Source organism: Corythoichthys intestinalis, chromosome 17 (assembly GCF_030265065.1).
Source record: "Corythoichthys intestinalis isolate RoL2023-P3 chromosome 17, ASM3026506v1, whole genome shotgun sequence".
Taxonomy (NCBI): domain Eukaryota; kingdom Metazoa; phylum Chordata; class Actinopteri; order Syngnathiformes; family Syngnathidae; genus Corythoichthys; species Corythoichthys intestinalis.
The window spans coordinates 6179396-6204622 of NC_080411.1; the positions used below are offsets into that span (position 1 = coordinate 6179396).

A 25227-nucleotide genomic window follows, 5' to 3' on the forward strand; every position below is an offset into this window, starting at 1 on the left:
AGTTACGGTTTGAGTTAATTATTCGATAAAAACATTTTATCGGATTGTTGGAAATCAGGCCTGAGCATATCATTTTTAGAAGATTGGAATCGAGTGGAAAAAGATTGTTTTTAAGATGTTTTTTTTTTTTTTAAATTTTTATAATGGCTACAAAGCAACAAAATAACCAGGATGGATGAGGACATTATCAAAAGAAACAAAAGTTATGTTTTGCAATATATGATTAAATAAATAAATTGCCCAGGTATTGGATTGGTACTCGGTATTAGTTGATCCTCAAAATCAGGTAATTTAAACTCGGGTGCACAAATATGTGATCGGGAAAACTAATATTTGAAGCAAATTTTAAATCTTTTTCTTGAGTTAAAAAAAAAAAAAAAAAAAGTCCAATTTTGGCAATTGCAATGCATTTGCTTTTAATAAACCCTTGAACATGTCCTTCCTTTGTTTTCTGCTTTGAGGTACAACCTTGTTAAATTTTACGTCGGATGTCGAAAAGATCGTGTGTCGAAGCGATCGTATGTCGAGGTACCACTGTACTTATACCAGTGCTTATCAATTATTTTCTGTTTTGCGCCCCCCCCAAACTCTCTGCCGCCATTGTAAAATGTAAATCATTTGTCTATAAAATTACTATTATAAGTACGCCTCTGCCTAACATTGTCCTTTTTTTCCGTTAAAGAAAAAAAGCAACATAGATCAACTTATAATAAAGTATAACTTTATTAACATTGTTTGATTGTAACAGAAAAGACTTAACGCACTTCAATTTGCCTGAATTTAAAGAAAAAAAGCCACATCTAAACTGTAAAAATACACTCAAGGTACATTTTTGACCATTTGATACTGCAAAATAAAATGTAATAAAATCAGTAAATAATAAGATTCAAATTGATTAGAAACTAACTCATGAGGACAATATCGAAAAAAAAATTGACCGAAAAAACAAAACTGAAGAGATGAAAAAAAGAGTATGTCTTTGTACATAAGGACAGTTTTTATTTTTGCTGGTCACAGTATCACCTCCTTTGCAATGGTGTGGGGTTATTTTGCACTGAGCATGCTAACGGTGCTCAGTTGTTTATTGATAAAACACTGACAAAGCGGGACGATTGTTGGCAATATTCGGCATGTTTTTGCTGAAAAACAATCAAGCGGCTTATCAATGAGATTTGGCTCTAATGTCTTTAAGTGGCGTCTTGATTGATTTGGCTTCCGACTGTCCGCTATAATCATTTTTAGACACAGTAAACAGTGGTCTTTCCTCATTTCCCCCTGTATTAAAAAAACGAATCCAAAAGGCAAACTGCACGAAAAAAGCGCATTGTTGGCGGCCGAGGGAAAACTGTAGGTGAGGGCAGTCGTCGTGACGATCCTAAGCTGAAAATGGCACTTCTCGGGTCGGACACATGAGAACTGGAGAAGACAGTAGGTCGCTGTGTGAATCCGGCCGGACAACGGCTTTCGAAAACGGCCTCATATTAGAGATGTCCCGATCGATCGGGTCCAATCACGTCATTTTCAAAGTATCGGAATCGGCAAAAAAATATTGGCCATGCCTTTTTTTAATATATATACAGTATATATTTCAATTAAATCGTTTTCTAATTGTATTTAACGTTACAGACATAATATGTCACACTCATCCAGAGTCTTTAAGCTTAAGGTAGGGTTATCAAAAATATCCTGACAACGGCGGCTATAATTTATTAAAAAATGTGTCACGTTGAAATACTTAACGCAATAAATGTATGTGCTGCACGACCCTCTCACTCACTGTTGCGCTCAATCTGTAATGACGCCGTATTACCTATATAGAGAGAAAAAAGGCAGCGCTAAATGAGTAGAGTGAATTTTGGCAGCCTTTGGAACCTTTCTTCAATTGGCTAAAGCCTTGCAATCCATCTCCCTATGATTAGAAATATCATGGGAAGCAATGTGGGGAAGAAAGGTGGCAATTGATCTTTGTCTTAACACCTGAAGTTATTTCCCAAAGCAGAGAAGATATATCCATTGGTAGCACGACGCACAGTCATGGTTCCACTTCCCATCATGCATTGAGGCATGACTGCAGTATCATTTACTGAAAGCTCACCAAATACACTAGATGGCAATATTGAGTCACAATATACAAAGTCACAAGTCTTTTTATCCGTGGATCCCTCTCACAGAAAGAATGTTAATAATGTAAATGTCATCTTGGGGATTGGCATAATAAACAAATACTGTACTTACTGTATGTACTGTATGTTGAATGTATATATTCGTCCGAGTTTTATTCATTTTTTTCTTAATGCATTGCCAAAATGTATATGATCGGGAAAAATTATCGGGAATGATTGGAATTGAATCGGGAGCAAAAAAAGCAATCGGATCGGGAAATATCGGGATCGGCAGATACTCGAACTAAAACAATCGGGAGCAAAAAACATGATCGGAACAACCCTACTTCATATCTCTTTTCTGTGTGCTCTTGCTTAGTTCAGAAATACTGCGCGCACTCTGAAAATGAGAGCGCCACTGCCACCCACTGAGTGGATGTGCAAGTACACTTTATTCTACTACGGCAAAAAAAAAAAAAAAAAAAAATGTTCCCCGAGGTCACATGCGCCACCCCTGGCATTGCTCTGTGCCCCCCTGGGGGGGCGCGCCCCACTATTTGAGAAGTACTGACTTAAACCCACCTGGACGCCACAAACTTAGTAAAAAAGAAAAAAAGTTGTCTGTCGCCGTTAGCAATAGCCTAATGCTACTGCAAACTTGAATGCTATGCTCGCGCTACCAGTTACATTTAGTATGTACCATTTAGTGCTCAGCACAGCACATTCTCTCTTGCAAATATAAAAAGACAAATCTTACTGTGTGTGTCTCAAAACAAGCAATGGGGAGACTGGAGAGGACACTAGCGGGTGAGTTGGGGCGGGGCACAGCACGTCACATGAGTGACACATCCGGAGACTGCTGCGATGCATGCTAACTACACATAAAATGTCACACATTGTGAACATGTGACGGAAACTACGGTGCATTTTCGACTCGTTATCGTCTCATCATCGTCATGAAAAAAACAGTTCCTCAACGAAATATATTTTTGTTATAGTTATCGTTGACGAAAACAGCACTGCCGGGAATTTAATGCTTGCTTTCACGTCTTGTCCCGGGAAAATTCCGGACATTATACTAAGACGCGACCCGTTAAATGTCCACGTAATCTCCGTGTCAGTCGATCCGGGAAATTGCTTTCACATACAAGGCCTGCCCGTTTAAATTCTGGGATTTAAACGGTGGTCTGGTGTTTGTGAAAGGGGTTATAGACATCCAATTCATTTTGACTGGGTAGCCAGCCACCTAGTCAAAATGGATTGGATGTCAATGGGCAGCCGTTGAGTTAATGTATGTAAAAAACGTCAAAAGTCATTAAACAGTAGGCAGTTTCTTATTTTTCTAGTTTGCGTGTTTCAAGTGGTAATATACCAAAGTAACTGTGTCTAAACAAGCAACTCTGGTTCGTCTATTGCCATTAATAGCAGCCAATGAGTAAACGCGTTAAAGTTCCTTCCTTAAATTTAACCTCGCGAGTGGTCGGGCCCTAACTACGGCCTCAGTTTTCCCTCGTGGAAAACTCCCGGACACCACCGCGAGTCCTTGACTGTGTCCGCTGTAAAAGGAGGCCAGGCAAACATTTGTTAGCGCGGGCGCCCGTCACGCCGCTCAATTTCCCGGACCGCTTTCGGCCACGTCGGCGTCAATAAAGTCCGCCGTAACGTCGGCCGGAGATTTAGCCGCTTCCCTCAAGGTCCCGCCGGCGCGGGGGTGGGCCGGACGGCTTTCGCGGAGCTTATCATCACCCATTTGACACGGCGGACGGCCGACGTGTGACAGCGGCGCCGGGCCGTAACACCTCAAGAGTAAATAAAGGCAACAAGAGGGATGTAACCTTGACTCCCTCGTCAGCCGCATTTGCTCGGTCGTCGCCGGACAGCGGCGGCGACGGGGAGGGTACACTTTGATTGAGAGGCTCTATTACGCGTCAACTTGAAGAAAGGCGGCGTGATGGATGACGGCCCGTCGCCAGTCACCTTCAGCGCGCCCGTGGGCCGGCCGGCGTGGATGCGCTTCCCCGCCCTCCGTGGCAAATGACCTGAAAATCCCGCTGACATATCCCAAAAGGGCTAACGCGCATAGCCTCGCGCACGTGACGGCCCATTTACAAGAAAAAGGAGACGCCGCGACTGAGGGGGTTGTATTGAAAATCCATTTCTGGTTTCATGGAGAAAAACTTTAATTGTCCCCTCCGCTGTGTGGAGATGACAATTAATGGCGGGAAGGCGCAAAGACCTTGCTGGCAAATTGAATTAAAGCGCAACTACTCGCTCACGGAGCTGCCAGGTGACTTCATTTATGCCAATTTATCAGCAAATGAGCCGATCTCACACCACTCATTAGCCACGATGCCGGAAGCGCACGTTAGCGCTAATAAGTATGTTACAGTATGAGTCTAGCAATGATGAACAGACTCATCCACCGCTAATTGATGAACAAATTAATCAACAGCTATTTTGATAGTCAGTGAATTTTTTTTAGAGACATTGTTGGCTTAAAAATGGTCCAAATCTGATTTTTCTTTAAAGCTTCTTAACTAATTGAATGCCATTGACAGTTGTTGACAGACTAGACCTGCTCTTGTAACAGCTTTACCCCCTCGATATCTGAATTTGCATTTAACAAATATAAAGAATTGGAGGAATACTGTACATAAAAATCGTTAAAAAAAAAAAAAAAAAAAAAAGGACTAAGTAATGAAAATTACAGAGGAAAAATACAGCTAAAAATGAGAAAATCCTGAATTAAAAAACGAATCATTAATGGATGATAAAAGTAAAAATAAAGAAAATGTACAGTCATGTGAAAAAATTAGGACATCCTATGGAAGACTTTTCTAACATATTTGGTCATATGGATATTTAATAACAATTTTAACAATCTTGAAAGATTCAAGATTCAATAAAACTAAACAATTAAATCTGAAAAAAAGATTTTTTTTTTGAACTTTCTGTAAAATGTAATTTTAAATAAATGCAATTTCTGCTGAGGAATAAATTAGGACACCCCCCACATTCAATCCTACTTAAAATGGCTAAAATCACACACAAGTGTATCACATCAGGTGCACATGATTAGAACATCATTACCCAGTTTTTTGAAGGAGGCTTGCCTTATTTAAACCTCACACTGAGTTTGGTGTGCCCCTGACTGTTAAAGTGAGAGAAAAAACCATGGTGAGATCAAGGAAGCTGTCTGAGGCCTTCAGAAAGAAGATTGTGGACACTTATGAGTCTGGAAAGGGATTTCAAAAGATCGCAAAAGAATATATAACCAGCCATTCCACTGTCCGGAAAATAGTCTACAATTGGAGGACCTTTAAAACAACTGTCAATATGCCCAGGTCCGGCCATCCAAGCAAGTTCACCCCGAGAGCAGACTGCAAGATGCTAAAACAAGTCTCCTAAAACCCTAAAATGTCATCACGGGACCAACAGCAGGCACTTGCTACTGTTGGTATTAAAGTGCATGCCTCTATAATCAGAAAGAGACATCACAAGTTTGACCTTCATAGGAGGTGGAAGAAAATGAAGGCCAGACTGAAGTTTGCCAGAGTGAATGTAGATAAAGACCAGGCCTTCTGAAATAATGTTTTTTGGAAAAATTAATCTAAAATTGAATTATTTGGACACTAGAAAAGAGGACATGTTTGGCGCAAACCCAATACAGCATTCCAGGAAAAGAAGTAGAAGTGTCATGGTTTGGGGATGCTTTACGATGCAGGACCTGGCCAGCTCACCATCATAGAATCCACCATGAATTCTATCATATATCAGAGGGTGCTTGAGAACATGTGAGATCATCTGTAAAATAATTAAAGCTGAAGCGAAACTGGACACTGCAACACAACAATGACCCAAAACATACCAGTAAATCCACCAAAGACTGACTGAAATGGAGTGTCCTGGAATGACCGAGTCAAAGCCCAGATCTTAATCCCAGTGAGATAATGTGGGGTGACTTGAAATGGGCTGTACATGCAAGGAACCCCTCAAACATCTCACAGCTGAAACTGAGCAGTGGGGCTAACTTTCTTAAGACCGATGTCAAAGACTGGTAGATGGCTACAAAAAGCGTCACACTGAAGTTATATCAGCCAAAGGGGGTAACACTAGCTATTAGGTGGTAGGGTGTCCTAACTTTTTCCTCAGTTAGAATATGCATTTTTGTTGATATATTTGGTTTAATGAGTAAAACAATGTTAATTTAGGTTGTTTACCTGCAATTCAATCACTTTATTTTCCAGAGATGAAGAAAAATAAGATCAGACATTGATATGTAAACTTTTCTTAATAAAGAACTGAATATTTAATGTGGTGTCCAAATTTTTTCACATGGTTGTATATATATGGTGGAAAACACTCAGGTGACTCAAAGTTCCGCTCTGAGACCCCCAATTTGTCCAACTTTCAAAATTGTCCGATATGCATGTGTGATAAATCATTGGAAAGCTTAAAATCTCAATTTTCTAGGGGAAGAAAAATTTTGAACAGGAGGGCATTTAAAAAAAAAAAAAAAAAAAAAAAAAAAAAGTTTTTTCAACAGCAAAACCCTATCTGGAGGTGGGAGCACGCGAGAGCAGAATTACAGACGTCATGACTTTAACGAGATATTATCGCATACTTATCTTGTTTCGATCCAATTACTGCCAAGACACAGCTGTGAATGGCCACAGCTGGATTTTGGGGGGGATTTTATGGGTGAAACATGGTAATATAACAAGGGTCGCTATGCAGAAATCGCAGACATCAAGAAGTGGTCGAGATTTTTTCAGATATTTACCCTTTTAAACGTCCCCCCCCCCCCCATTTTGTTGTTGTTGTTTGGATCAATTATTTATCATCTAACATATCGGAGAAAATGCGACAGTCACCAAAAAAATACAATTAAGAGATCGTTATGAGGTAGATATCCGTGACTTTTTACAGACGCCATTTTTTTCCATTGTGACATAATTTGTTTAAAAGTTGAAAATATGCAAGTGAATAATTTTTGAAAGCCGTTTTTTTCTTTTTTAAACAAAATATGAGACATCGATTAATGATTCTAAGCTAAAAACGACGGACATTTTTAATAATAATATATATAATTAATTACTTGCGTTTTATGACTGGGCTGAAACAAAAGCGGGGGTTTTCAGGGTAAAATGTACAAATCAAAAATAGTTCGGGGGCTTAATGCGCCATGAATCTGCTATGGCAGCATATGGACATATTGTTCTATCAAACACAACAATTCTTTTGGCCTAAAATACAGTTTATTTTAAACAGTGGTGCAATAGCAGAAACTGCTTTTTCACCCTTGTCTGTGTTTTCCGCCATATGTAACCATTTAAAAAAATAATGATTCAGTATCAAATTTCAAACATTAGAAAATGGGAAATTTGTTCATAAGTTTCATTTTATTTTTTTAATAATTATAATATAATATATAATATATATATAATATATATATATAAAATTTAAAATAATTTTTATTAACTTTATATATTCTCATTTTTAAAAAAATGTTTATTTTTTCTAATTTTGGAATTTATGGGGGGACAGAAAGGGAAGGAAGCAGACAGAGGAGGAGAAGAATAAACAACAGGAACTACATTACACGCCTATGCTATCTATGAACATCGTGATTCTATCGTTAGCTAATTATATATAGGCCTACCCGTGGACAGAATTTTGTGGCCTGATCACAGAAGCGGGGAGGTAAGTCAAAAGGAGACGTGATTAGGCGGGGTGGAGCGCGCACAAATCAGCAATGTGAGGTGTGGAACCCAGTATCATGTGAATCAAATATTAGTGTGGTTATGTAGACATCCTATTCTATGCTTCATCCTATCTCTCTACTTGAGTGTCTAGTTGCACCCAGTCATGCGTCCACTCAGACATGTGATAGTCCTGCAGAAAAGTGGAAGCCACTGACACCCCCCCGCCAGCCGACACGGCACACCACAGGACCTCCATGGCCTACCAAACCTGGAACAGGATCCCCCACCCAGGAGGCGGCGTTAGAACGCAGCATGTGTTTGATTTTGTCACAATGAAAGCCACCTCAACGCTCTGCCTGGGTCAGCCCCCTACGTTTTGTACCACTTGTTGATTTTAGGTCAATTCCAGGTCACTTCCTGTTTTTTTACCCACTTCCAGTCAAATTTTGGGGAAATTCCAGCTCACTTCCTGTTAAAACGAAGTATCCAAGTAGGCTTGAATATTAATTAGATTATCGTCGAGTTGTCAATCTTTTGACTTATGCAATGTCAAGAATTGATGGATCCCTGCTTCATGAGGCGCTCCGTTCGTCGACTTGTGTCCGCTGCAATAAATGTGCAGCTTAGAGATAAAGATGGCGTCATTGTCGTCCACAAAGCAGTTTACGTCTTAACAACTGGGGCGCCTTCGCGGGCTCCTCCGATGTTCCCGGCCCGTCTGCCGCTCACGGTAATTGACAGCCGCTTTCGGCGGCGCGGGTGAAGGCCAGCCAATAGAAATGCAGATTAGCCGATCTGATTTGAAGCCCATTGTACGCATAAATACACGACGGGCGCAAGGAGTAAATAAGTTCACCGTTTCCATACGCGAGCGCGTGGACAGACCGGCCCCGGTGTCAATTGGATTTGTGCGCAATCTGGCGGCGAGCGGGTCTCGGCCGAGCGCTCCCGGCCCCTTTGGAGAACGACCGCGTGCTTATCAAAGGCATTTAGATTAACCTCGGTCGCCGTCTTTGACCCACTCTTTGGCCGGCTAGCCTCTAATAACATTTTGACGTGGGGATCCCGAGCGGAGCCGCGGACCTCTTTCCGCGCCCGTCCCTATAGCGTTTCATTCATAATTAGCCGCCCCGGGCGGGGAAATTGAACTGTCAGCGGCGTTTGACCCCATCAGCAGCAGAAGAGGGCCATCATAATTTGTTCATTTGGTGTCCATCACGGGTCCGCCCCGCTCCTCTCGCTGAGTCCTAATTGGACGGCGGCTCGGAAAGCCGACCTCCAGCCGCCACTCAAATGCAAAGAATGGGGGGAAAAAGCTCCGGCAAAAAATGTTTGTTTTCTAACATTTTTTTCCAGTTCTCTTCCATTAACGGCGACGGACGTCTGATCACTTGAAATGGTAGTGCGCGAAGTCGATTAATCGATGGACTAGTTAGTTTGAATAATCGAGTAATCGGATAAGGAACATGAAAATTAAAATTCCTGAGCTGAACCTCAAACGGTATAAACTTTTTTTTTCTTTTTTAAAATGAGGATCTATGTACAACAAAAGAACAATTGGCTAATTTACATAGAAAAAGTCCGCTAGCTTAAATGCAATAAAATGCTAGAGTTTTTTTTACAATGCTCTTAACAAATGGTTCAGTCACATATTCCCACAAAAAAGGCTAAATATACCTATAAACTAAAGCATGAATGCATTAAAAACCATGAGCTCAAACAAAAACTTCGCTTACGTTGGTCTTAACAGGGAGCAGTTGGAATCAGGCATGTGAAAAGAAGCAGACCAGAGGGCAGTGTAATCAATAAAACTAAATGCAAACACTTTCAAAATAAACATTAGAACGCCACTTTAATTAAACGAATACTCGAAGCAACGAAATTTAATTTGAATATTTTTTTTCTAATCGAATACTCGAGTTAATCGATTGATCGTTGCAGCACTAGTTTCAAATGAACAAATATTTGATTTCGATGTTTACTCTCTGAACATTTCTCACCTGGACTGCTTAGCGATTGTGTGATAGAATTAATTAAATAGTTAATTTTGTTTAATTAACTAACTCATTGACATTCCTCCTAGTCCAAATGGATTGGACATCTATTGCCGTCAGCAATGAGCCATTGAGTTAAATACATACTCTGCTTTCAAGGGCTACAGATTGGGGGATCCAGAAGAATTTGAAAATAAAATTATATATAATCATTGAAAAATACAACGCCTACATTATATACAGTGGGGAGAACAAGTATTTGATACACTGCCAATGGGTTTTCCCATTGACAGTGTATCAAATACTTGTTCTCCCCGCTGTAGTAGTATGAAAAAGTATCTTAACCTTTTGGAATTTCTTACATTTCTGCATAGAATCACCATCAAATGTTATATGATCTTTGTCAAAATCACACAGATGAAAAAACTGTCTGCTTTAACTAAAACCACCCAAACATTTATAGGTTTTCATATTTTAATGAGGATAGTTTTCAAACAATAGCAGAAGGGGGAAAATAAGTAAGTGAACCATCGCATTTAATATTCTGTGCCCGCCCCTTTGGCAGCAATAACTTCAACCAGACGCTTCCTGTAGCTGCAGATCAGTCTGGCACATCGATCAGGACTAATCTTGGCCCATTCTTCTCTACAAAACCGCTGTAGTTCAGTCAGATTCCTGGGATGTTTGGCATGAATCGCTGTCTTAAGGTCATGCCACAGCATTTAACGGGGTTCAAGTCTGGACTTTGAATTGGCCACTCCAGAACGTGTATTTTGTTCTTCTGAAACTATTCTGATGTTGATTTACTTCTGTGTTTTGAATCATTGTCATTTTGCAGCACCCATCCTCTTTTTAGCTTCAACTGTCTGACAGATGGCCACAGGTTTTCCTGCAAAACTTTTGAATTCATTCTTCTATTAATTATTGCAAGTTGTCCAGGCCCCCAGGCAGCAAACCGCCCCAAATCATGATGCTCCCTCCACCAAGCTTCACGTTGGGGATGAGGTGTTGATATTGGTGTGCTGTTCAATTTTTCCTCCACACATGACGCTGTGTGTTACTCCCAAGCAATTCAATTTTGGTTTCAACAGTCCACAAAATACTTTTCCAAAACTTCTGTGGAGTGTCCAAGTGCCTTTTTGCGAACTTTAAACGAGCAACAATGTTTTTTTTAGACAGCGGTGGCTTCCTCCGTGGAGTCCTACCATGAACACCATTCTTGGCCATAGTTTGACATATAGTTAATGTGTGCACATACTGGTAGATATTGGACTTCAGCAGACACTCTAGGGTTCTTTTTTACTTCTCTCAGTATTCTGCACTGAACTCTTGGCATCATCTTTGGTGGACGGCCAATCTTTGGGAGAGAAGCAAACAGTGCCAAACTCTCTCCATTTGTAGACAACTTCTCTGACTGTCGATTGATGAACATCCAGACTTTTAGAGATGGTTTTGTATCCTTTCCCAGCTTTTTACAAATCAACAATCCTTGATTGCAGGTCTTCAGACAGAGCTTTTGACCGAGCCATGATGCACATCAGACAATGCTTCTCATCAAGGCAATTCTTACCAGGTGTGTATTTTATAGTGGACGGGGCAGCTTTAAGCCACTCATCAGTGATTGGGCACACACCTGACAAATTGTTTTTTTTTTAAGTCTCCTTAGGCAGATGGTTCACTTACTTATTTTTCACCCCTTCTGTCATTGTTTGCACACTATCCTCATTAAAATAAGAAAAAATTCAGATATTTTCAAAATCATTTATAGGTTAAGTTTTTGAAAATTGGCCCCCTACGGAGCAGCCCCGCGCCCCGTTTCCCGTCAACTGATAGTGAAGTCTATGAATTGACCTAAAATCAACAAGCGGAAAAAACAGGAAGTGACCTGGAATTGCTCTAAAATCAACAGGAGGTGTCCCATGACCCAGACGAAGTGACCTGGAATTGCCCTAAAATTAAAGGAAATTACCTGGAATTGCCCAAAAATCAAAAAGTGACCAAAGACCAAGTGGAAGTGACCTGTAATCAATCAGTCAATCCATCCGTCCGTCCATCCATCCATCCGTCCATCCATCCATCGCTTAATCCGAACTCTGGTCGCGGGGGCAGCATCTAGAGCAGGCAAGCCATGACTTCCCTCTCTCCAGCCACTTCAACCAGCTTATCCAGGCCAACTGAGAGACATGGTCTCTCCACCGTGTCCTGGGCCGACCCCAGGGCCTCCAGGGGCCGACCCCAGGGCCTCCAGGGACCCCAGGGACATCCTCGGAACAGCTCTCCAGGGAGGCGTCCAGGAGGCATCCGAACCAGATGCCCGAGCCATCTCAAATGGCTCCTCTCAACGCAGAGGAGGAGCAGCGGCTCAACACCGAGTCCCCCCCGGACGACAAAGCTTCTCACCCTATCTGTAAGGGAGAGCCCGGACACCCTGCAGAGGAAAGTCATTTCGTCCGCTTGTATCCAGGATCTTGTTCTTTCGGTCATGACCCACAGCTCGTGACCATAGGTGAGGGTAGGAACGTAGATCGACTGGCCAATAGAGAGCTTCACCTTTTGGCTCAGGTCATTCTTCACTACTACGGACCGGGGCAGAGTCCGCATCACTGCAGAATCCGCACCGATCCGCCTGTCGATCTCCCGCTCCCTCCTACCCTCACACGTGGACAAGACCCCAAGATACTTAAACTCCTCCACTTGGGGCAGGATCTCATTCCCAACTCGGATACGGCAAGCCACCCTTTTCCGACTGAGGACCATGGTCTCGGATTTGGAGGTGCTGAAACCCTAACCTAACCCTAATTGCCCCAAGATTACCAGAAATTGACCCTAAATCAACATGATTTGACCTCAATACCTCCAAAAATGAACAGGAACCTGGAACTGCACTAAAAAATGAACATGAAGTGATCCAAAATCAACAAGAAATGACCTAGAATCGTCCAAAAATTAATCAGATTTCTCAAAAAATATATTTCCCTCCCCCCCAAAATGAACTAATCCTGACAGCGAATATCTGGAATGTTCTAATAACTGACACACCCTTGGCTGTTATTAGAGATGTCCCGATCCCGACCACGTCATTTTCAAAGTATCGGAATCGGCAAAAAAATATCGGCCATGCCTGTTTTTAATACATATATTTTTTCATTAAATCGTCTTCTAATTGTATTTAACATTACAAATATAATATGTTACACTCATCCAGAGTCTTTAGTTTAGGCTTAAGGTAGGGTTATCAAATTTATCCCGATAACGGCGGTAATTAATTTTTTAAAAAATGTATCACGTTAAAATATTTAACGCAAATAATGCATGCGCTGCACGACCCACTCACGTATTGTCGCGCTCAATCTGTAAAGGCGCCATTTTACCTGTATAGAGAGATAAAAGGCAGCGTAAATTGAGTAGAGTGAATTTTGGCAGCCTTTGGAGCCTTTTTTTAATTGGCTAAACCCTTACAATCCCTCTCCCAACGATTAGAAACATCATGGGAAATAATGACGGGAAGCAAGGTAGAAATTGATCTTTTTCTTAACACCTTATGTTTCTTCCCAACGCAGAGAAGATATATCAATTGGTAGCACTACGCACAGTCATGGTTCCACTTCCCATCATGCATTTGAGCATGGCTAAAGTATCATTTACTGAAAGCTCAACAAATACACAAGATGGCAATATTTAGTCACAATATACAAAGTCACAAGTCTTTCTATCCATGGATCCCTCTCACAGAAAGAATGTTAATAATGTAAATGCCATCTTGAGGATTTATTGTCATAATAAACAAATACAGTACTTATGTAGTATGTTGAATGTATATATTCGTCCGAGTTTTATTCATTTTTTTCTTAATGCATTGCCAAAATGTATATGATCGGGAAAAATTATCGGGAATGATTGGAATTGAATCGGGAGCAAAAAAAAAAAAAAAAAAGCAATCGGATCGGGAAATATCGGGATCAGCAGATACTCAAACTAAAACGATCGGGAGCAAAAAAACATGATCGGAACAATCCGAGCTGTTATTAATGGAATTAGACGTCCAATCGCTCCCAGTTCAAATGGATTGGACGTCTCTCATTGTCATTGGCATTTACCTCATGATTGAAAGGATGGGAAACTCTAGCTCAGAGGAAAGTAGTGGAAAATCCACACTGTTGACAGCAGGGGAAAAAGAAAAGAATGATCCGGACATTTGCTTCCCTCTCGGGAGCAGGAGATAGACTACAAAGTACACACGACGGCATAGAGAGAAGAGGCCGTCGCTGCGAGAAAGGTCGACCATCTGATGTATGCCGGGGAGAGACGGAAGGCGAGCGCTGAAGAAGTTCCACCAGTAGAAATAGAGTTCAAGGGTGCAAGGGAGACAAGCGCTGCCAGACAGGCATCCTGACGGGCCATAAATAGAAGGCGTCAGAAAAGGTCAATACGTCGGCGCGTGGAGCACAAACGTTCCACCGGGGAAGGAGAAGCTCATTTGGCTGCCGCCGCCAGGAACAATGGACTCTCAGCACACCTTGATGGAGGAAATGTTGCCTGACACTTTTTATAATGCGCACAATTCCATGAGAACTCGCACACAAACAACAGTATTTTTTAGACTATAGCAATCATTGTTTTGATCTCCCTTAAAACTGTCTTTTATAACGACATGGTTAAATTAGGGATTTTTACAAACTAATCCATAGACTCCACCATCAGTTGACAAGACAGCTCCAACAGACATTGCTCGCCTTCTCGTAGGGGGCCAACCCAGGCAGAACGTTGAGTTGGCTTTCATTCTGATAAACTCAAACACACGCTGCGTTCTAACGCCGAATTTAGGTGGAAACAGGACAAAGGTTTTACTGCATACAACCAGGCAGGATTGTCTCAAGAGTGATTTGGTCGAGGATTCAAGGTAATTATTATATCAAATAGTACCATGCATGCACTTCAAAATGTGGGGGGGGGGGGGGGGGGGGGGGGGGGGGGGGGGGAATCAATGGATAAAATTTGTGTAACTTTGGCTTGAAATATTGACGTAAAATGAACGCTATCCGCCCGTTTTTTGCTTTTAACCAAGAATCTAGACTGTTTTACGTTCATATCTATAGAAATTGCGTGATTTAAGAATTTATTTACAAGAATTTTCAACATAAAAACCTCTTTGTTTCGTGATGGCCTCCATGTTGGATTTGGATTACTCAATACTGTAACTTTGACTTGAAATATGTACGTAAAATGAACACTAACTGCCCGTTTTTTTCTCTTAGCTAGACCAGGATGTTTCTGCGAATGCGGGTCACTTTTCTCAGCGCATGTCAGACTGCGAGTTAGTGCAACACATGCGTTCTACATTTACGGGCTCAATGGAAAATGCAGTCTGAACGGGCACGCCCAAAAAACGGACATGAAGAAAAATCGGATTTGTGCATTAAGACCTGCGGTATGAAACTGGCCTTAGATGCATGCAAAGATTTCATTGTTGTTTGGAAGTGTTAGGTGGTAGAGCGACATATAGACCCTACCCACCGACGTCACAAAACCACGTGCTCGCTGTATGGTTCCGCCCACTTGTCCGTCATTTTGTCTCTGTATTAGCATTGGTTTCAATTGATCGAGGAATTTAAGATGCATTTCATGGAAGACCCGGTGCTTTCTGATGCCGTAAACTCACTGGATGTGTTGCATAAAAGGCGTTATGTGGAAAAGCTTCGTTCTATACAGTCGCCAGATCCATATTTGATGCCCAAATCGATGTTTTTCGACCCACTGTCTTCGCCCTGTCTGCCTGACATCTGCTACGCTGATATTTACAATTATGTTGTCCACACAAAATCAGCCTATTCTCACGAAAATTTGAAAAACTTCGAGACCTTGGAGGCTTATAAATACTTCGTTGCTGGTTGGGTGAAACAGGTCCTCGTCCACGAAAATTCGGCAGGAATCTATCTTGTGCTTGGAAAGGTGAGTTACGAAATTTTCAATTCAAAATCTTTTGTTATTGCTAACATCCACTGTCAAGTCTAATGTATTTCATGTCGTTTGTCAATGGAGTTAAGGCTTTTAATGTTTATATGGTTTAGCGATAGCACTCTCACTACATACATACGTGTATGTTGTCGGCGATTAGCCTAGCAATGATCTTAATTGTGGTTATTTGTCAGCCCAAAACCCTCTAAGCACATCTTAAATGCATCTTACCGGATATAAAATGACTACTGCATAGTCTGTGGTGATTTTTTGGTGCCCAGTTTTCACGTCGAATTGCAGCCGTCCATTTCGCTCTCCTCTTTGGATCCCTCGGAATACGGTAAAACTTCAAGTCTCTCCTTCCATCTTCTCTGTTAGTGCAACCAACAGCCACACACGCCTTCACCATTTTGATTATTAATGTTAAGGAGCAGAAAAACACGCCGTAAATAGGAGGAATGTACGTAGCCGTAACAGGTTAACACTATGTTTTGACGGACAATTGGGCGGTACCATTCAGGAGAGCGGAGTTGTGACGTCACGTGGGTAAGGTCTATAGTCAGGTGCGGAATTTACAGTACACACAAAGGCAGCACACGAACTGCAAAAGAGTCAGTCACTCACCTGCAGTGTTGGGCACGTTACTTTAAAAAAGTAATTAGTTATAGTTACTCACTACTTTTTCCAAAAAGTAACTGAGTTAGTAACTGAATTACTCTATAGTAAAAGCAAATAGTTACCAGGGAAAGTAACTATTTCGGTTACTTCAAAAAGAAGTTGTTGTATGTCAAAGAATTTGAAATTTTCTGAGCAGTATTCGAGTCAGTTGAATAGAGAAGAACAGACAGGTAGTTGTGTTATGGAACCTTGTAATATTTATTGCACCTCATCAGTAACAAATGTATCCTACACTTGAAGTGCAATAAAAATAAACAGATTTGAATTGCTTACCACAGATGTCGACAAAAGCTTTGCCCCGCGACATAAATTACACTTTACATGCACGTTCTTTCCTTTAATTTCGACCAACTTGAAATAGTGTTTATATCTCCACCTCGTAAAGGACAAATTTTCCTCTGAATGCTCTGCCATCATATCCCTCTGCATCTGTTTTGCGTGTGTGTTTGCCGCACGACCTGTTCCGGTTTGTGTGTGAAAACACCGGCTCTGAAGTACGTGTGCTATTAGGCTCGAGCGATTAAATCACAGAATGGGGGATCACGTGAGATTTGACAACAATGCAGCCATATTGGAAACAGGTCTGGCTCGCGGGACATTAAACTAACTTGCCAGTTCAATAAAGAGACAAACTTGTTACTAAGGCGAAGAACAGATATGTGATCAAACTTAAGGATGTGAACAATGTTGACCCTTACGAGCAAGCCCAAAACAAATGAAGTAAAGATGTCGACGGGCTTCTACAATTATGCGAAATGGACATTCTGCTGTATTTATTGTTTGGTGTATGTTACTAAACTCATCAGCAATTCAGAAATTACAAATCGCTACAAAGGTACGAACAGTTTTGCTGCGGATGGGTGCAGGACCTGCACATTATGACCATATCAAACGACAACTCCATCGTTCTTGCAAAGGTAGGCTATGTGTGTTTACTATTTTCATTGCCATGAACCTGAACGCACCCCAAGTCTTAGATGACAAATAAACAGAGCAGAGTAGACGCGCTACGACTGGTAGTTTCTTCAATTTATTCAAAGTAAGTAACGCATCGCTTTTGACCGTCAGTAACGGTAACGGCGTTGTAACGGTGGAAAAAAATAATTAGTTAGATTACCCTGTTACTGAAAAAATAACGCCGTTATGTAACGGCGTTATTTATAACGGCGTTATTTCCAACACTGCTCACCTGTGTGATGGTGGCAGCTCCACCAGAGAGGGAAAGTCCTTCCAGGTCTGACATCAAACTGGAAGTGACCGCAAAGGGTTTACTTGTGTTCGTGGGAGCTGGAAAAACTGACAAAACAACAAGATTACAGCACATTAAATAGCGTATTGTCATGTTGTAGTCGCCATGCGGTAAACTCACAATCGTCGAGATCCAGCAAGGACACTTCCTTAGACGTGTTGTCCACCTACAACAAAAGAAACAGCGTGAGTGTCAAACATTTGAAAAAAGTAGGATAAAAAGCACCAATGTTAACATTACTTTGGGGTTAGCCTTGACATTGTTCTTGGGCCGCTGAGCTTCGGAGTCCGATTCCGAATCAGAGTCCGACTCGGACGAAGAGCTTTCAGCTGACGAGCTGCTTCCTTCGTCCATTGGTTCGTCGCCACTTTTGCCGCTGGAATTCGGAAGGTGAGACTTAAACATATGTTTGTGGTTCAATCAATGGATGAAGCTTTTGTGGTACTCTACAATGCTAATTTCTATTAGCACGTCACTGGCATCTTCCATTGTATGTTAGCATTAAGCTAATCACACAGTTGTAGAGTGGCGTACATTTCCCCCACGATATACGCGGTCGTACCTTCAAGCACAGACGGGAATCCCTGATGGAATCCAAAGTAGGTCAGAAAAACAAAAGGATCAATGCATTTGCCGAGCTAATTTAACGTTGCGTTGATTCCTCCGCCGCCGCGCCGTCTCATTGGCCGGCTCCGTGTCTCTTCAATTTGTCCTGATAATGAGTGTTTACTCGGCTGCGCTTGCCACTTTGGGCCGTTAAATTAATGAGGGGAATTGTGACGCTAACCGCATCTCTAACTTGGGCCATGATGAAAAGCCAGTATTCATTTGGCTAACACATTTCATTTGCGGCGAACAGGAAAAAGTCATATAAATCACAGCGGGCCCGATTAGGCTCGGCCCGGAATGACTGGGCCATAATGAGGGCGTTATGCCGTGTTTGTTGTGGAAGCGTGAAGAGGCGGGGGCGCTAATCATGTAACGCTAATTGCGCCGGCTAATGGCGAGAACGGGGTCAGGCCGAGCGCGAGCGCAGCTCGTGAATTTGAAAAGAGCAGCGTAATGAGTCAAATATCATTCATTGCTAACACAAGCCTGATAAGTGACCAATCACAAGTCATTAGCCGTTAGCCGTGTAGATGTGGCTCCCGCTAGTGGACGACCATTCTGCTTGATTAGCGTCTTAATGGAACTCATGTGCAAAAAAAAAAGAAAAAGAAAGGTTGTGATGGACAGTGGGAAAGAAAGGGGCTTCCGTGGAGACCGAAAAAGACCGGAAATTGCCAGGTGCTTGGAGTTTCAGTGACATTGACGGTAGTTCATTTGAACCCGAAGAATACGGCAGAGAATGATGACTCCCGTTGACTTTCAACACTGACCTGGAATTGCCCCAAAATCAACAGGAAAGTACACATTTTAGAAGCTTTCAAGTACCTGTCAGCAGTGTTTTGCTTGTGTTTCTGAGATTTCTTGGTCTTTTTCACTATCTTCTTCTTCTGTTCTGAACCTGAATCGCCGGAGCTCTTATTTGATTCCCCAGAACTTTTCCCGGAATCGGTGGAGCTCTCGTCAGACTCTTGGCTGCTACCATCCTCTTCGTCGCTGCCGCTTCCAGACTCTGATGCAGCAGACAACGATCGGACTGTTGTGTCAGTCTGTATATTATGAGAGTCCCCCAAAATATTAGAAAGTGACACTAACCTTCACTGCTGCTACTACTACTAGTGCTTGTGCTGCTGCTGTTTTCGTCGCTGGTGTCCTCCTTTTTGTCTCCATCCTCGTCAGAGTAGAATTTGTCATCTGAATCAGGCGGCGGCTTGGCCTTCCCGACCAGCGACGCCCACTCATTTACCTAAACGTGGCAGTTTTCTTACATCAAATAATCCAGGTTATATGACACAGAAAATGATTTGGGAGCATAACCTTCACAGGCTAAATTAGTTGGCCTAAAGAAGAAACCAAAAGAGGGAGTAGGAGGCCTAAAATTTAACTTTTTTTTTTTTTGTAGCACTATTTGGTGATGCCCCCAAAATGGCAAGTGTGGTTATAATAAAGGTTACCATAATTCTATTTCAAATTTTGCATTCATGTTGATTTAGTGTATTTAAATGACATAAAAAAGAATATGTAAGAATATTAAAAAATAAAATCTGAATTCAAAAAACATAAAAATTATGTATCACATGTATCATCCTGATTTCTCATTTACTATACTCTTAATAGTTTCCATTTTTCGCGGTTAACAGGGACCAGAATACGCCGTGATAAGTGAAAAACCACGAGTAAAAACTTTTTTTTTTTTGTTCATTGTATTTATTTAGACTTAGCAATGGAAAGATACATATAAGACGTTTTTTATCCCCCCCCAAAGTATAATAATAAAAAAAAAAAAAGTACCGTATATATATTTTAAATGGTTTTTAAGCACTTCAAATGTAATAATTATGTTCAGTTTTAAACACGTTACTGTACCACCGAATTATTTTTAAACAAGAATAAAGTAGAAAAATGCGTGTCTTTATTAAATGCCACATTGATTACGTCCACTCAAATCCGCTCAAGCTGCTCACTTACAATGTGTTGCTACAGCAACTGCTTAACAAGCTAAACGATGATTGATGCATGCGCCGCTTTGAAGTTTCGGCTTCCAAGCATCTCTGGCATGAGCAAACCTTAACGTCTGTCAATCATCGTTAACTTTAATAAGCAACTCCAGTGAACTGCCTGACCAAGTAAAGCAGCGGGAGGGAGAGTGAGACACCAAGATCGAATCAAGACAGCTCATCTGTATGTTTTTTTTTTTTTTTTTTTTTTATCCACGATGGACTGAGGGTGCGAAGTTTGAAGCGCAAAGTAGCGAGGGATCACTGTATACACATTTATTCATTCAATAAAAAATACAAAAGAAAAATTTTAAATATAAAAAAATATGTACTTTTGAAAAACACCAACAAAGCAGTCAAAGAAAATTTAAAACAGGAAATTAAAAAACAATTATACATATTGAAAATAAAAATAAGAACACATATATACATAAATATACTGTAATTTTTTTATCTATAAGCCGCTATTTTTACCCTCATTTTGAATCCTGCGGCCTATAGTCCAGTGCGGCTTATTTGTTCATTAATTTGGGTTAATTGGTAACACTTTATTTGACAGCAGTGTCATAAGACTGTCATAAGACCATCACAATTATGACATGACACTATAATGGGCATTACTGAATGCTTATGACAGATGTCATTAACTGTCATCCAGCAAATTATGTCACTAACTCCATTTATGTCCAGTTTGAAACCTTTACATGCATTCAAAAGTGAGATAATTTACCGAATGACGATAAATGACATCTGTTATAAGCATTCATTGTAGCTTATGACAGTGTCATGTCATAATTCTTACTGTCTTATGAGAGTCTTATGATGGCACTGTCGAATAAAGTGTTACCAAATACCAAAACTAGCAATTAATGAAACAACTGGCAGAGCATAAATTTTGCCTGTAGCGCCGCAATGAATGCTAGGAGGTATGTTGGACGACAACAGTGTTGACAGCAGAGGTTGACCGTCACCCCCAAGGCAGCACTAATGACCAAATGAAGCTTCTTGAAGCTTGGCAGCCAAATGGTTCAAAGCTTCAGTGTGGTTCGTTTGGTTTTATAACAGTCTTATGATGCCGTTGTCAAGTAAAGTGTTACCAGTTAATATCTTTTGGTGTAAACATCCCATAATGCAATGAGGACAGCTGCGGCTTATTGTTCAGTGCGGCTTATCTATGAACAAATGCTGTTTTCGTGTCAAATTTGGTGGCTGGCGGCTTATCGTCAGGTGACCTTACAGTCTGAAAATTACGGTCTATACACACACATTTAAAAAATTCAAACCTTTAAAAAAGAAATATATAAAATGATAAATTAAAATATAGAAGATATGTATAGATAACAATAAAATCTATATATTTAACAATAATAAAAATTGAAAATTTAAAAAATACAAACCCTTTCAGACCTAAGCATGAAGCTGAAGGACATGATGTGTTTGCGTCTCTAAACCAATAAATACACAGAATTTAGTTGATATTGCCCCTTCTGGGAGGTTGGATGAAACTTTACCCATTAAAACCAAATCATGAGGTTTGGCACGCCCTTTTTGCCATTATTGCCTCTTTGAAAATGGCAAAATCCAACTTCAAGATGGATAACGTAAAGTGCTCATTTCTCATCAAAAAGACATCATTAACTTTGAAAATAACTCATAAAAGCATTAAATATGCCTGACCAGATAATTGCATTTTTTGGTGACTGGATAGAGTAAAAATCAGCGCAGATTTTTTAAAATTTTGCTTCGCAAAAAAAATGCAGGTCTAAAGGGGTTAAAAAGGCTTTTGTGTCTTGTTTTGCAGGCGCAGTAACTTACCGGCTCAATGACTTCCACGTTCCTCACAGACTGGTCAGGTGCCACCGCGGGCCACTCTGACAGCTCATGGTATCCGGCGGCTTTGCTGTTGAGGCTGTGAGAAAGCGTGCCCAGCTGGAAACGATCTCGATCTAGAATTGGACCCAAAAAAAAAGTCCAGAGCTAGTGTCAAATTATGAATCCGTTGCTCTGGCGTGACGTACCTTTGAAAGCAGACTGGAGCACGGGAGCGGGCTTGGGTGCCAAAAGGATGCGGCGGGCGTACTTGTTAAGGGCGCCCATCTGCTCGCTCGGCACAATCAGTTGCCGTATGAAGCGGGTGCGATCGCGGATGTCATAGTTCTGGTCGTATTTGCCCAAATTGAGGATGTACTGGGTTAGCAGCTTAGTCTGGCAGTATCAGGAAATACACAAGAATGTCAGATGCCATTCCACCCATCGGTTATTTATACATATATACATCCTATTTTATAGCATATATACATATATGCATATATACATACACATACATACATGCATATATATATATATATATATATATATATATATATATATATATATATATATATATATATATAGTCCTGACGATGTCGCATTAGAAAATATCTCAGAATTATCCGTTTATCTATATTTAAGACAAAAACATGCATTTTTTTCTTTTCAAACAAACTGGCAACATTTGTATAAAAGACAATTGACAGAGAGAGGAAATGCAAAAAGCTTCGGACATCTTGGGTGAAGATGAAAATCGCTAGCAGCACAAACTTTAGGTCCACCGATATGGGATTTTCAAATGCCAATGCTGATACGGATATCTAAATCTTTTTTAGCTGATTGCCGATATCCAAAGCCGATTTTGTAAGCCGATGTTTGAGGCCGATTTATTATTGTTTTTTAAGCACGTAGATTACGAAAGACAACTTAAAAAATGTTTCAACAGTTCAACATGGCTGTATACAGCTGCTCCCTGTTAAGACCAACATAAGGTAAGTTTTCGTTTGAGCTAATATTTTTTTTTTTTATGCATTTGTTTATTTGCATTTACTTCATAGGTATATTTAGATGTTTTTTGTGTGTGGGAATATGTGTTTTTAAACGATTTGTTGAGAGTATTGTATAAAAAAAAAACTTTTATAGCATTAAGCTAGCGGACTTTTGCTAAGCAAATTAGCCAATTAATCTCTTGTTGTACCTAGATCGTCATTCATTTATTTATTTTTTTATAGTGTTTGTATAGTGTCAACCGATATGGGATTTTCAAATGCTGATACCGATAGCAAATTTTTTTCCAGCTGATTTCAGATATCCAAAGCTGATTTTGTAAGCTGATATTTGAGGTTGGTTTATTTAATTTTTTTTAAAGCACGTAGATTATGAAAGGCATTTTTAAAAAAATCTTAACGGCTTCAAATTTAGAATGACGACCTGAGAATGAATGCGGTCAAGTGCTACCAAACCAATGAATGCAGCACTTTTTTTATGGTTATACACACTCAGCAAGATCAGTACATTATTTTCAAATAATCAAACCCACCAAGACGTCATGATGACATGTAAAGAAGTGAGCGTAAGTTTAAGAGGATGCTCGCCATGCTAAAACTAATACTATGCTAAAGCTATGAGTTACATTTAGAGTGTAAGGATCACTCACTCAACACCTTAAAAGGCTAAAGCAACATTGCATATTTTTCTCATGCAAGAAAAAAAAAGAATCTGGCAATATTTACAAAACAGGCAAACCTGAAGCTTCCTGTAGCAGCCTGCCTTCAAGCTGCTGCAGGGTCCTTCAAGCGGCCATTGTTGCCCACCCAGATGCCTGATCAAAATCCTTTTTTATTGGCTTTTTTTTTTTCCGTTAATCGGAATGTACGTGTTAATAGAGATGTACTTGAAAATTTGGTGATGTTGGATCACAGTTTTTGGACGTTGCAAGCGACATAAGTTGCTATGGTTTTTTTCAATGTGAAAATTGTTGTCACACAATTTACAGATTTTTGAAAAATAGTGGGAGAGTCCCAGTAAATCAGCAAGCTAAACAGAATAGCTCCTTTGTCCGAACCTGCTTGGAGTTTGTGAGGTAGAGCTTGGCCGCTAGGTTGACGGCCTGCAGCTTGACGATATCCTCTTCGGCGGTGAAAGTCTTGGCGATCTTGCGCAGCACGTCTGGCGCGATCTTGGGCACGCGCTCGCAGTATTCGCCCATCAACCACAGGATGCTGGCCCGAGCCATGGGCACCTGAGAAGGTGAAAAGGGAGGAATGAGCGGCACGGCGGGTCCATCCGTTGGAGAGAGAATGGCAGAAGAATCGTACGGTGATTTTATCGAAGAGCTTGGCCATGTGCTTGATGATCTCGCTGTGCTGGGTGGGCTGCGTGAGCAGCAACTTGCGGATCACGACCACGCTCTCGGCCACCACGCCCTCTGTGCGCATCAATATAACAACTCTTGGGAAGCTACTTTTGATTGACATCCTGTATTGTGGCACTCATGAGAATTTGCACTCTAATATTGTAAGCAGACTTTTAGGCTTACATTCATATCCACAATGCCAAATAATAGCTAATCATTACCTCAAAAGTCATGCAGAGCAATGGAGTCATAACAAAACTTAAATGATCCCATAACAGCCAACTAAATAGCATAACTAGCAAGTAATGAAACAACCGGAACAGTAACTGAAGAAATAATTAGCACAGAACATCAACTTTGAACATTCTTTACATCCTGAACACCACAATGCATGCTGGGAGGCATGAGACTGTTCTTATTGGTCTGTTCTGCCTGCAAAGGTTAATGGGTAATTTGTAGGGGTCTAGTGGTACACAGAAATCACGGTTTAGTATGTAGCTTGCAAGGGCGTAGATTTGGTCTCAACATTGGTGGGGACGATATAACAGAATAACCCGCATGTACACTGTTTGCTCGGGATGGGACATTAATAAGGCCAAACAGATTGGGTGAGCTTCTTGCTCACGTTTTTCTGATTCTATGGTTTCCAGCAGAGTTCACTACATTTCTCACAGTTTAATTAACGTTAACAGGAGAAAACAAACAGAAGGACACCTCTCAGCAGCTTCTTACTGGAGTTTTGCAGGTTAGCAAGTTCACAAAGTATAATTTTATGC

The 25227-nt window shown here is 40.8% G+C and overlaps 1 protein-coding gene across 3 annotated transcripts in view; it reads right to left on the bottom strand.

Moving 5' to 3' along the window:
• ap3b1a (adaptor related protein complex 3 subunit beta 1a) overlaps nt 1-25227 on the bottom strand; it is a 109123-nt gene that overhangs the window by 43211 nt on the left and 40685 nt on the right. For all 3 annotated transcript variants that reach the window (XR_009061093.1, XM_057818764.1, XM_057818765.1), the window contains exons 14-22: nt 24414-24523; nt 24161-24337; nt 22305-22491; nt 22102-22232; nt 19385-19535; nt 19118-19301; nt 17924-18059; nt 17804-17849; nt 17624-17730 (exon numbers count right to left, since the gene is read on the bottom strand). Coding sequence is in view for 2 of the 3 variants with exons in the window: in XM_057818764.1 (XP_057674747.1) it covers nt 17624-17730; nt 17804-17849; nt 17924-18059; nt 19118-19301; nt 19385-19535; nt 22102-22232; nt 22305-22491; nt 24161-24337; nt 24414-24523 (1229 nt within the window). In the remaining variant the exon portion in view is untranslated. The remainder of the gene's footprint in view (nt 1-17623; nt 17731-17803; nt 17850-17923; nt 18060-19117; nt 19302-19384; nt 19536-22101; nt 22233-22304; nt 22492-24160; nt 24338-24413; nt 24524-25227) is intronic.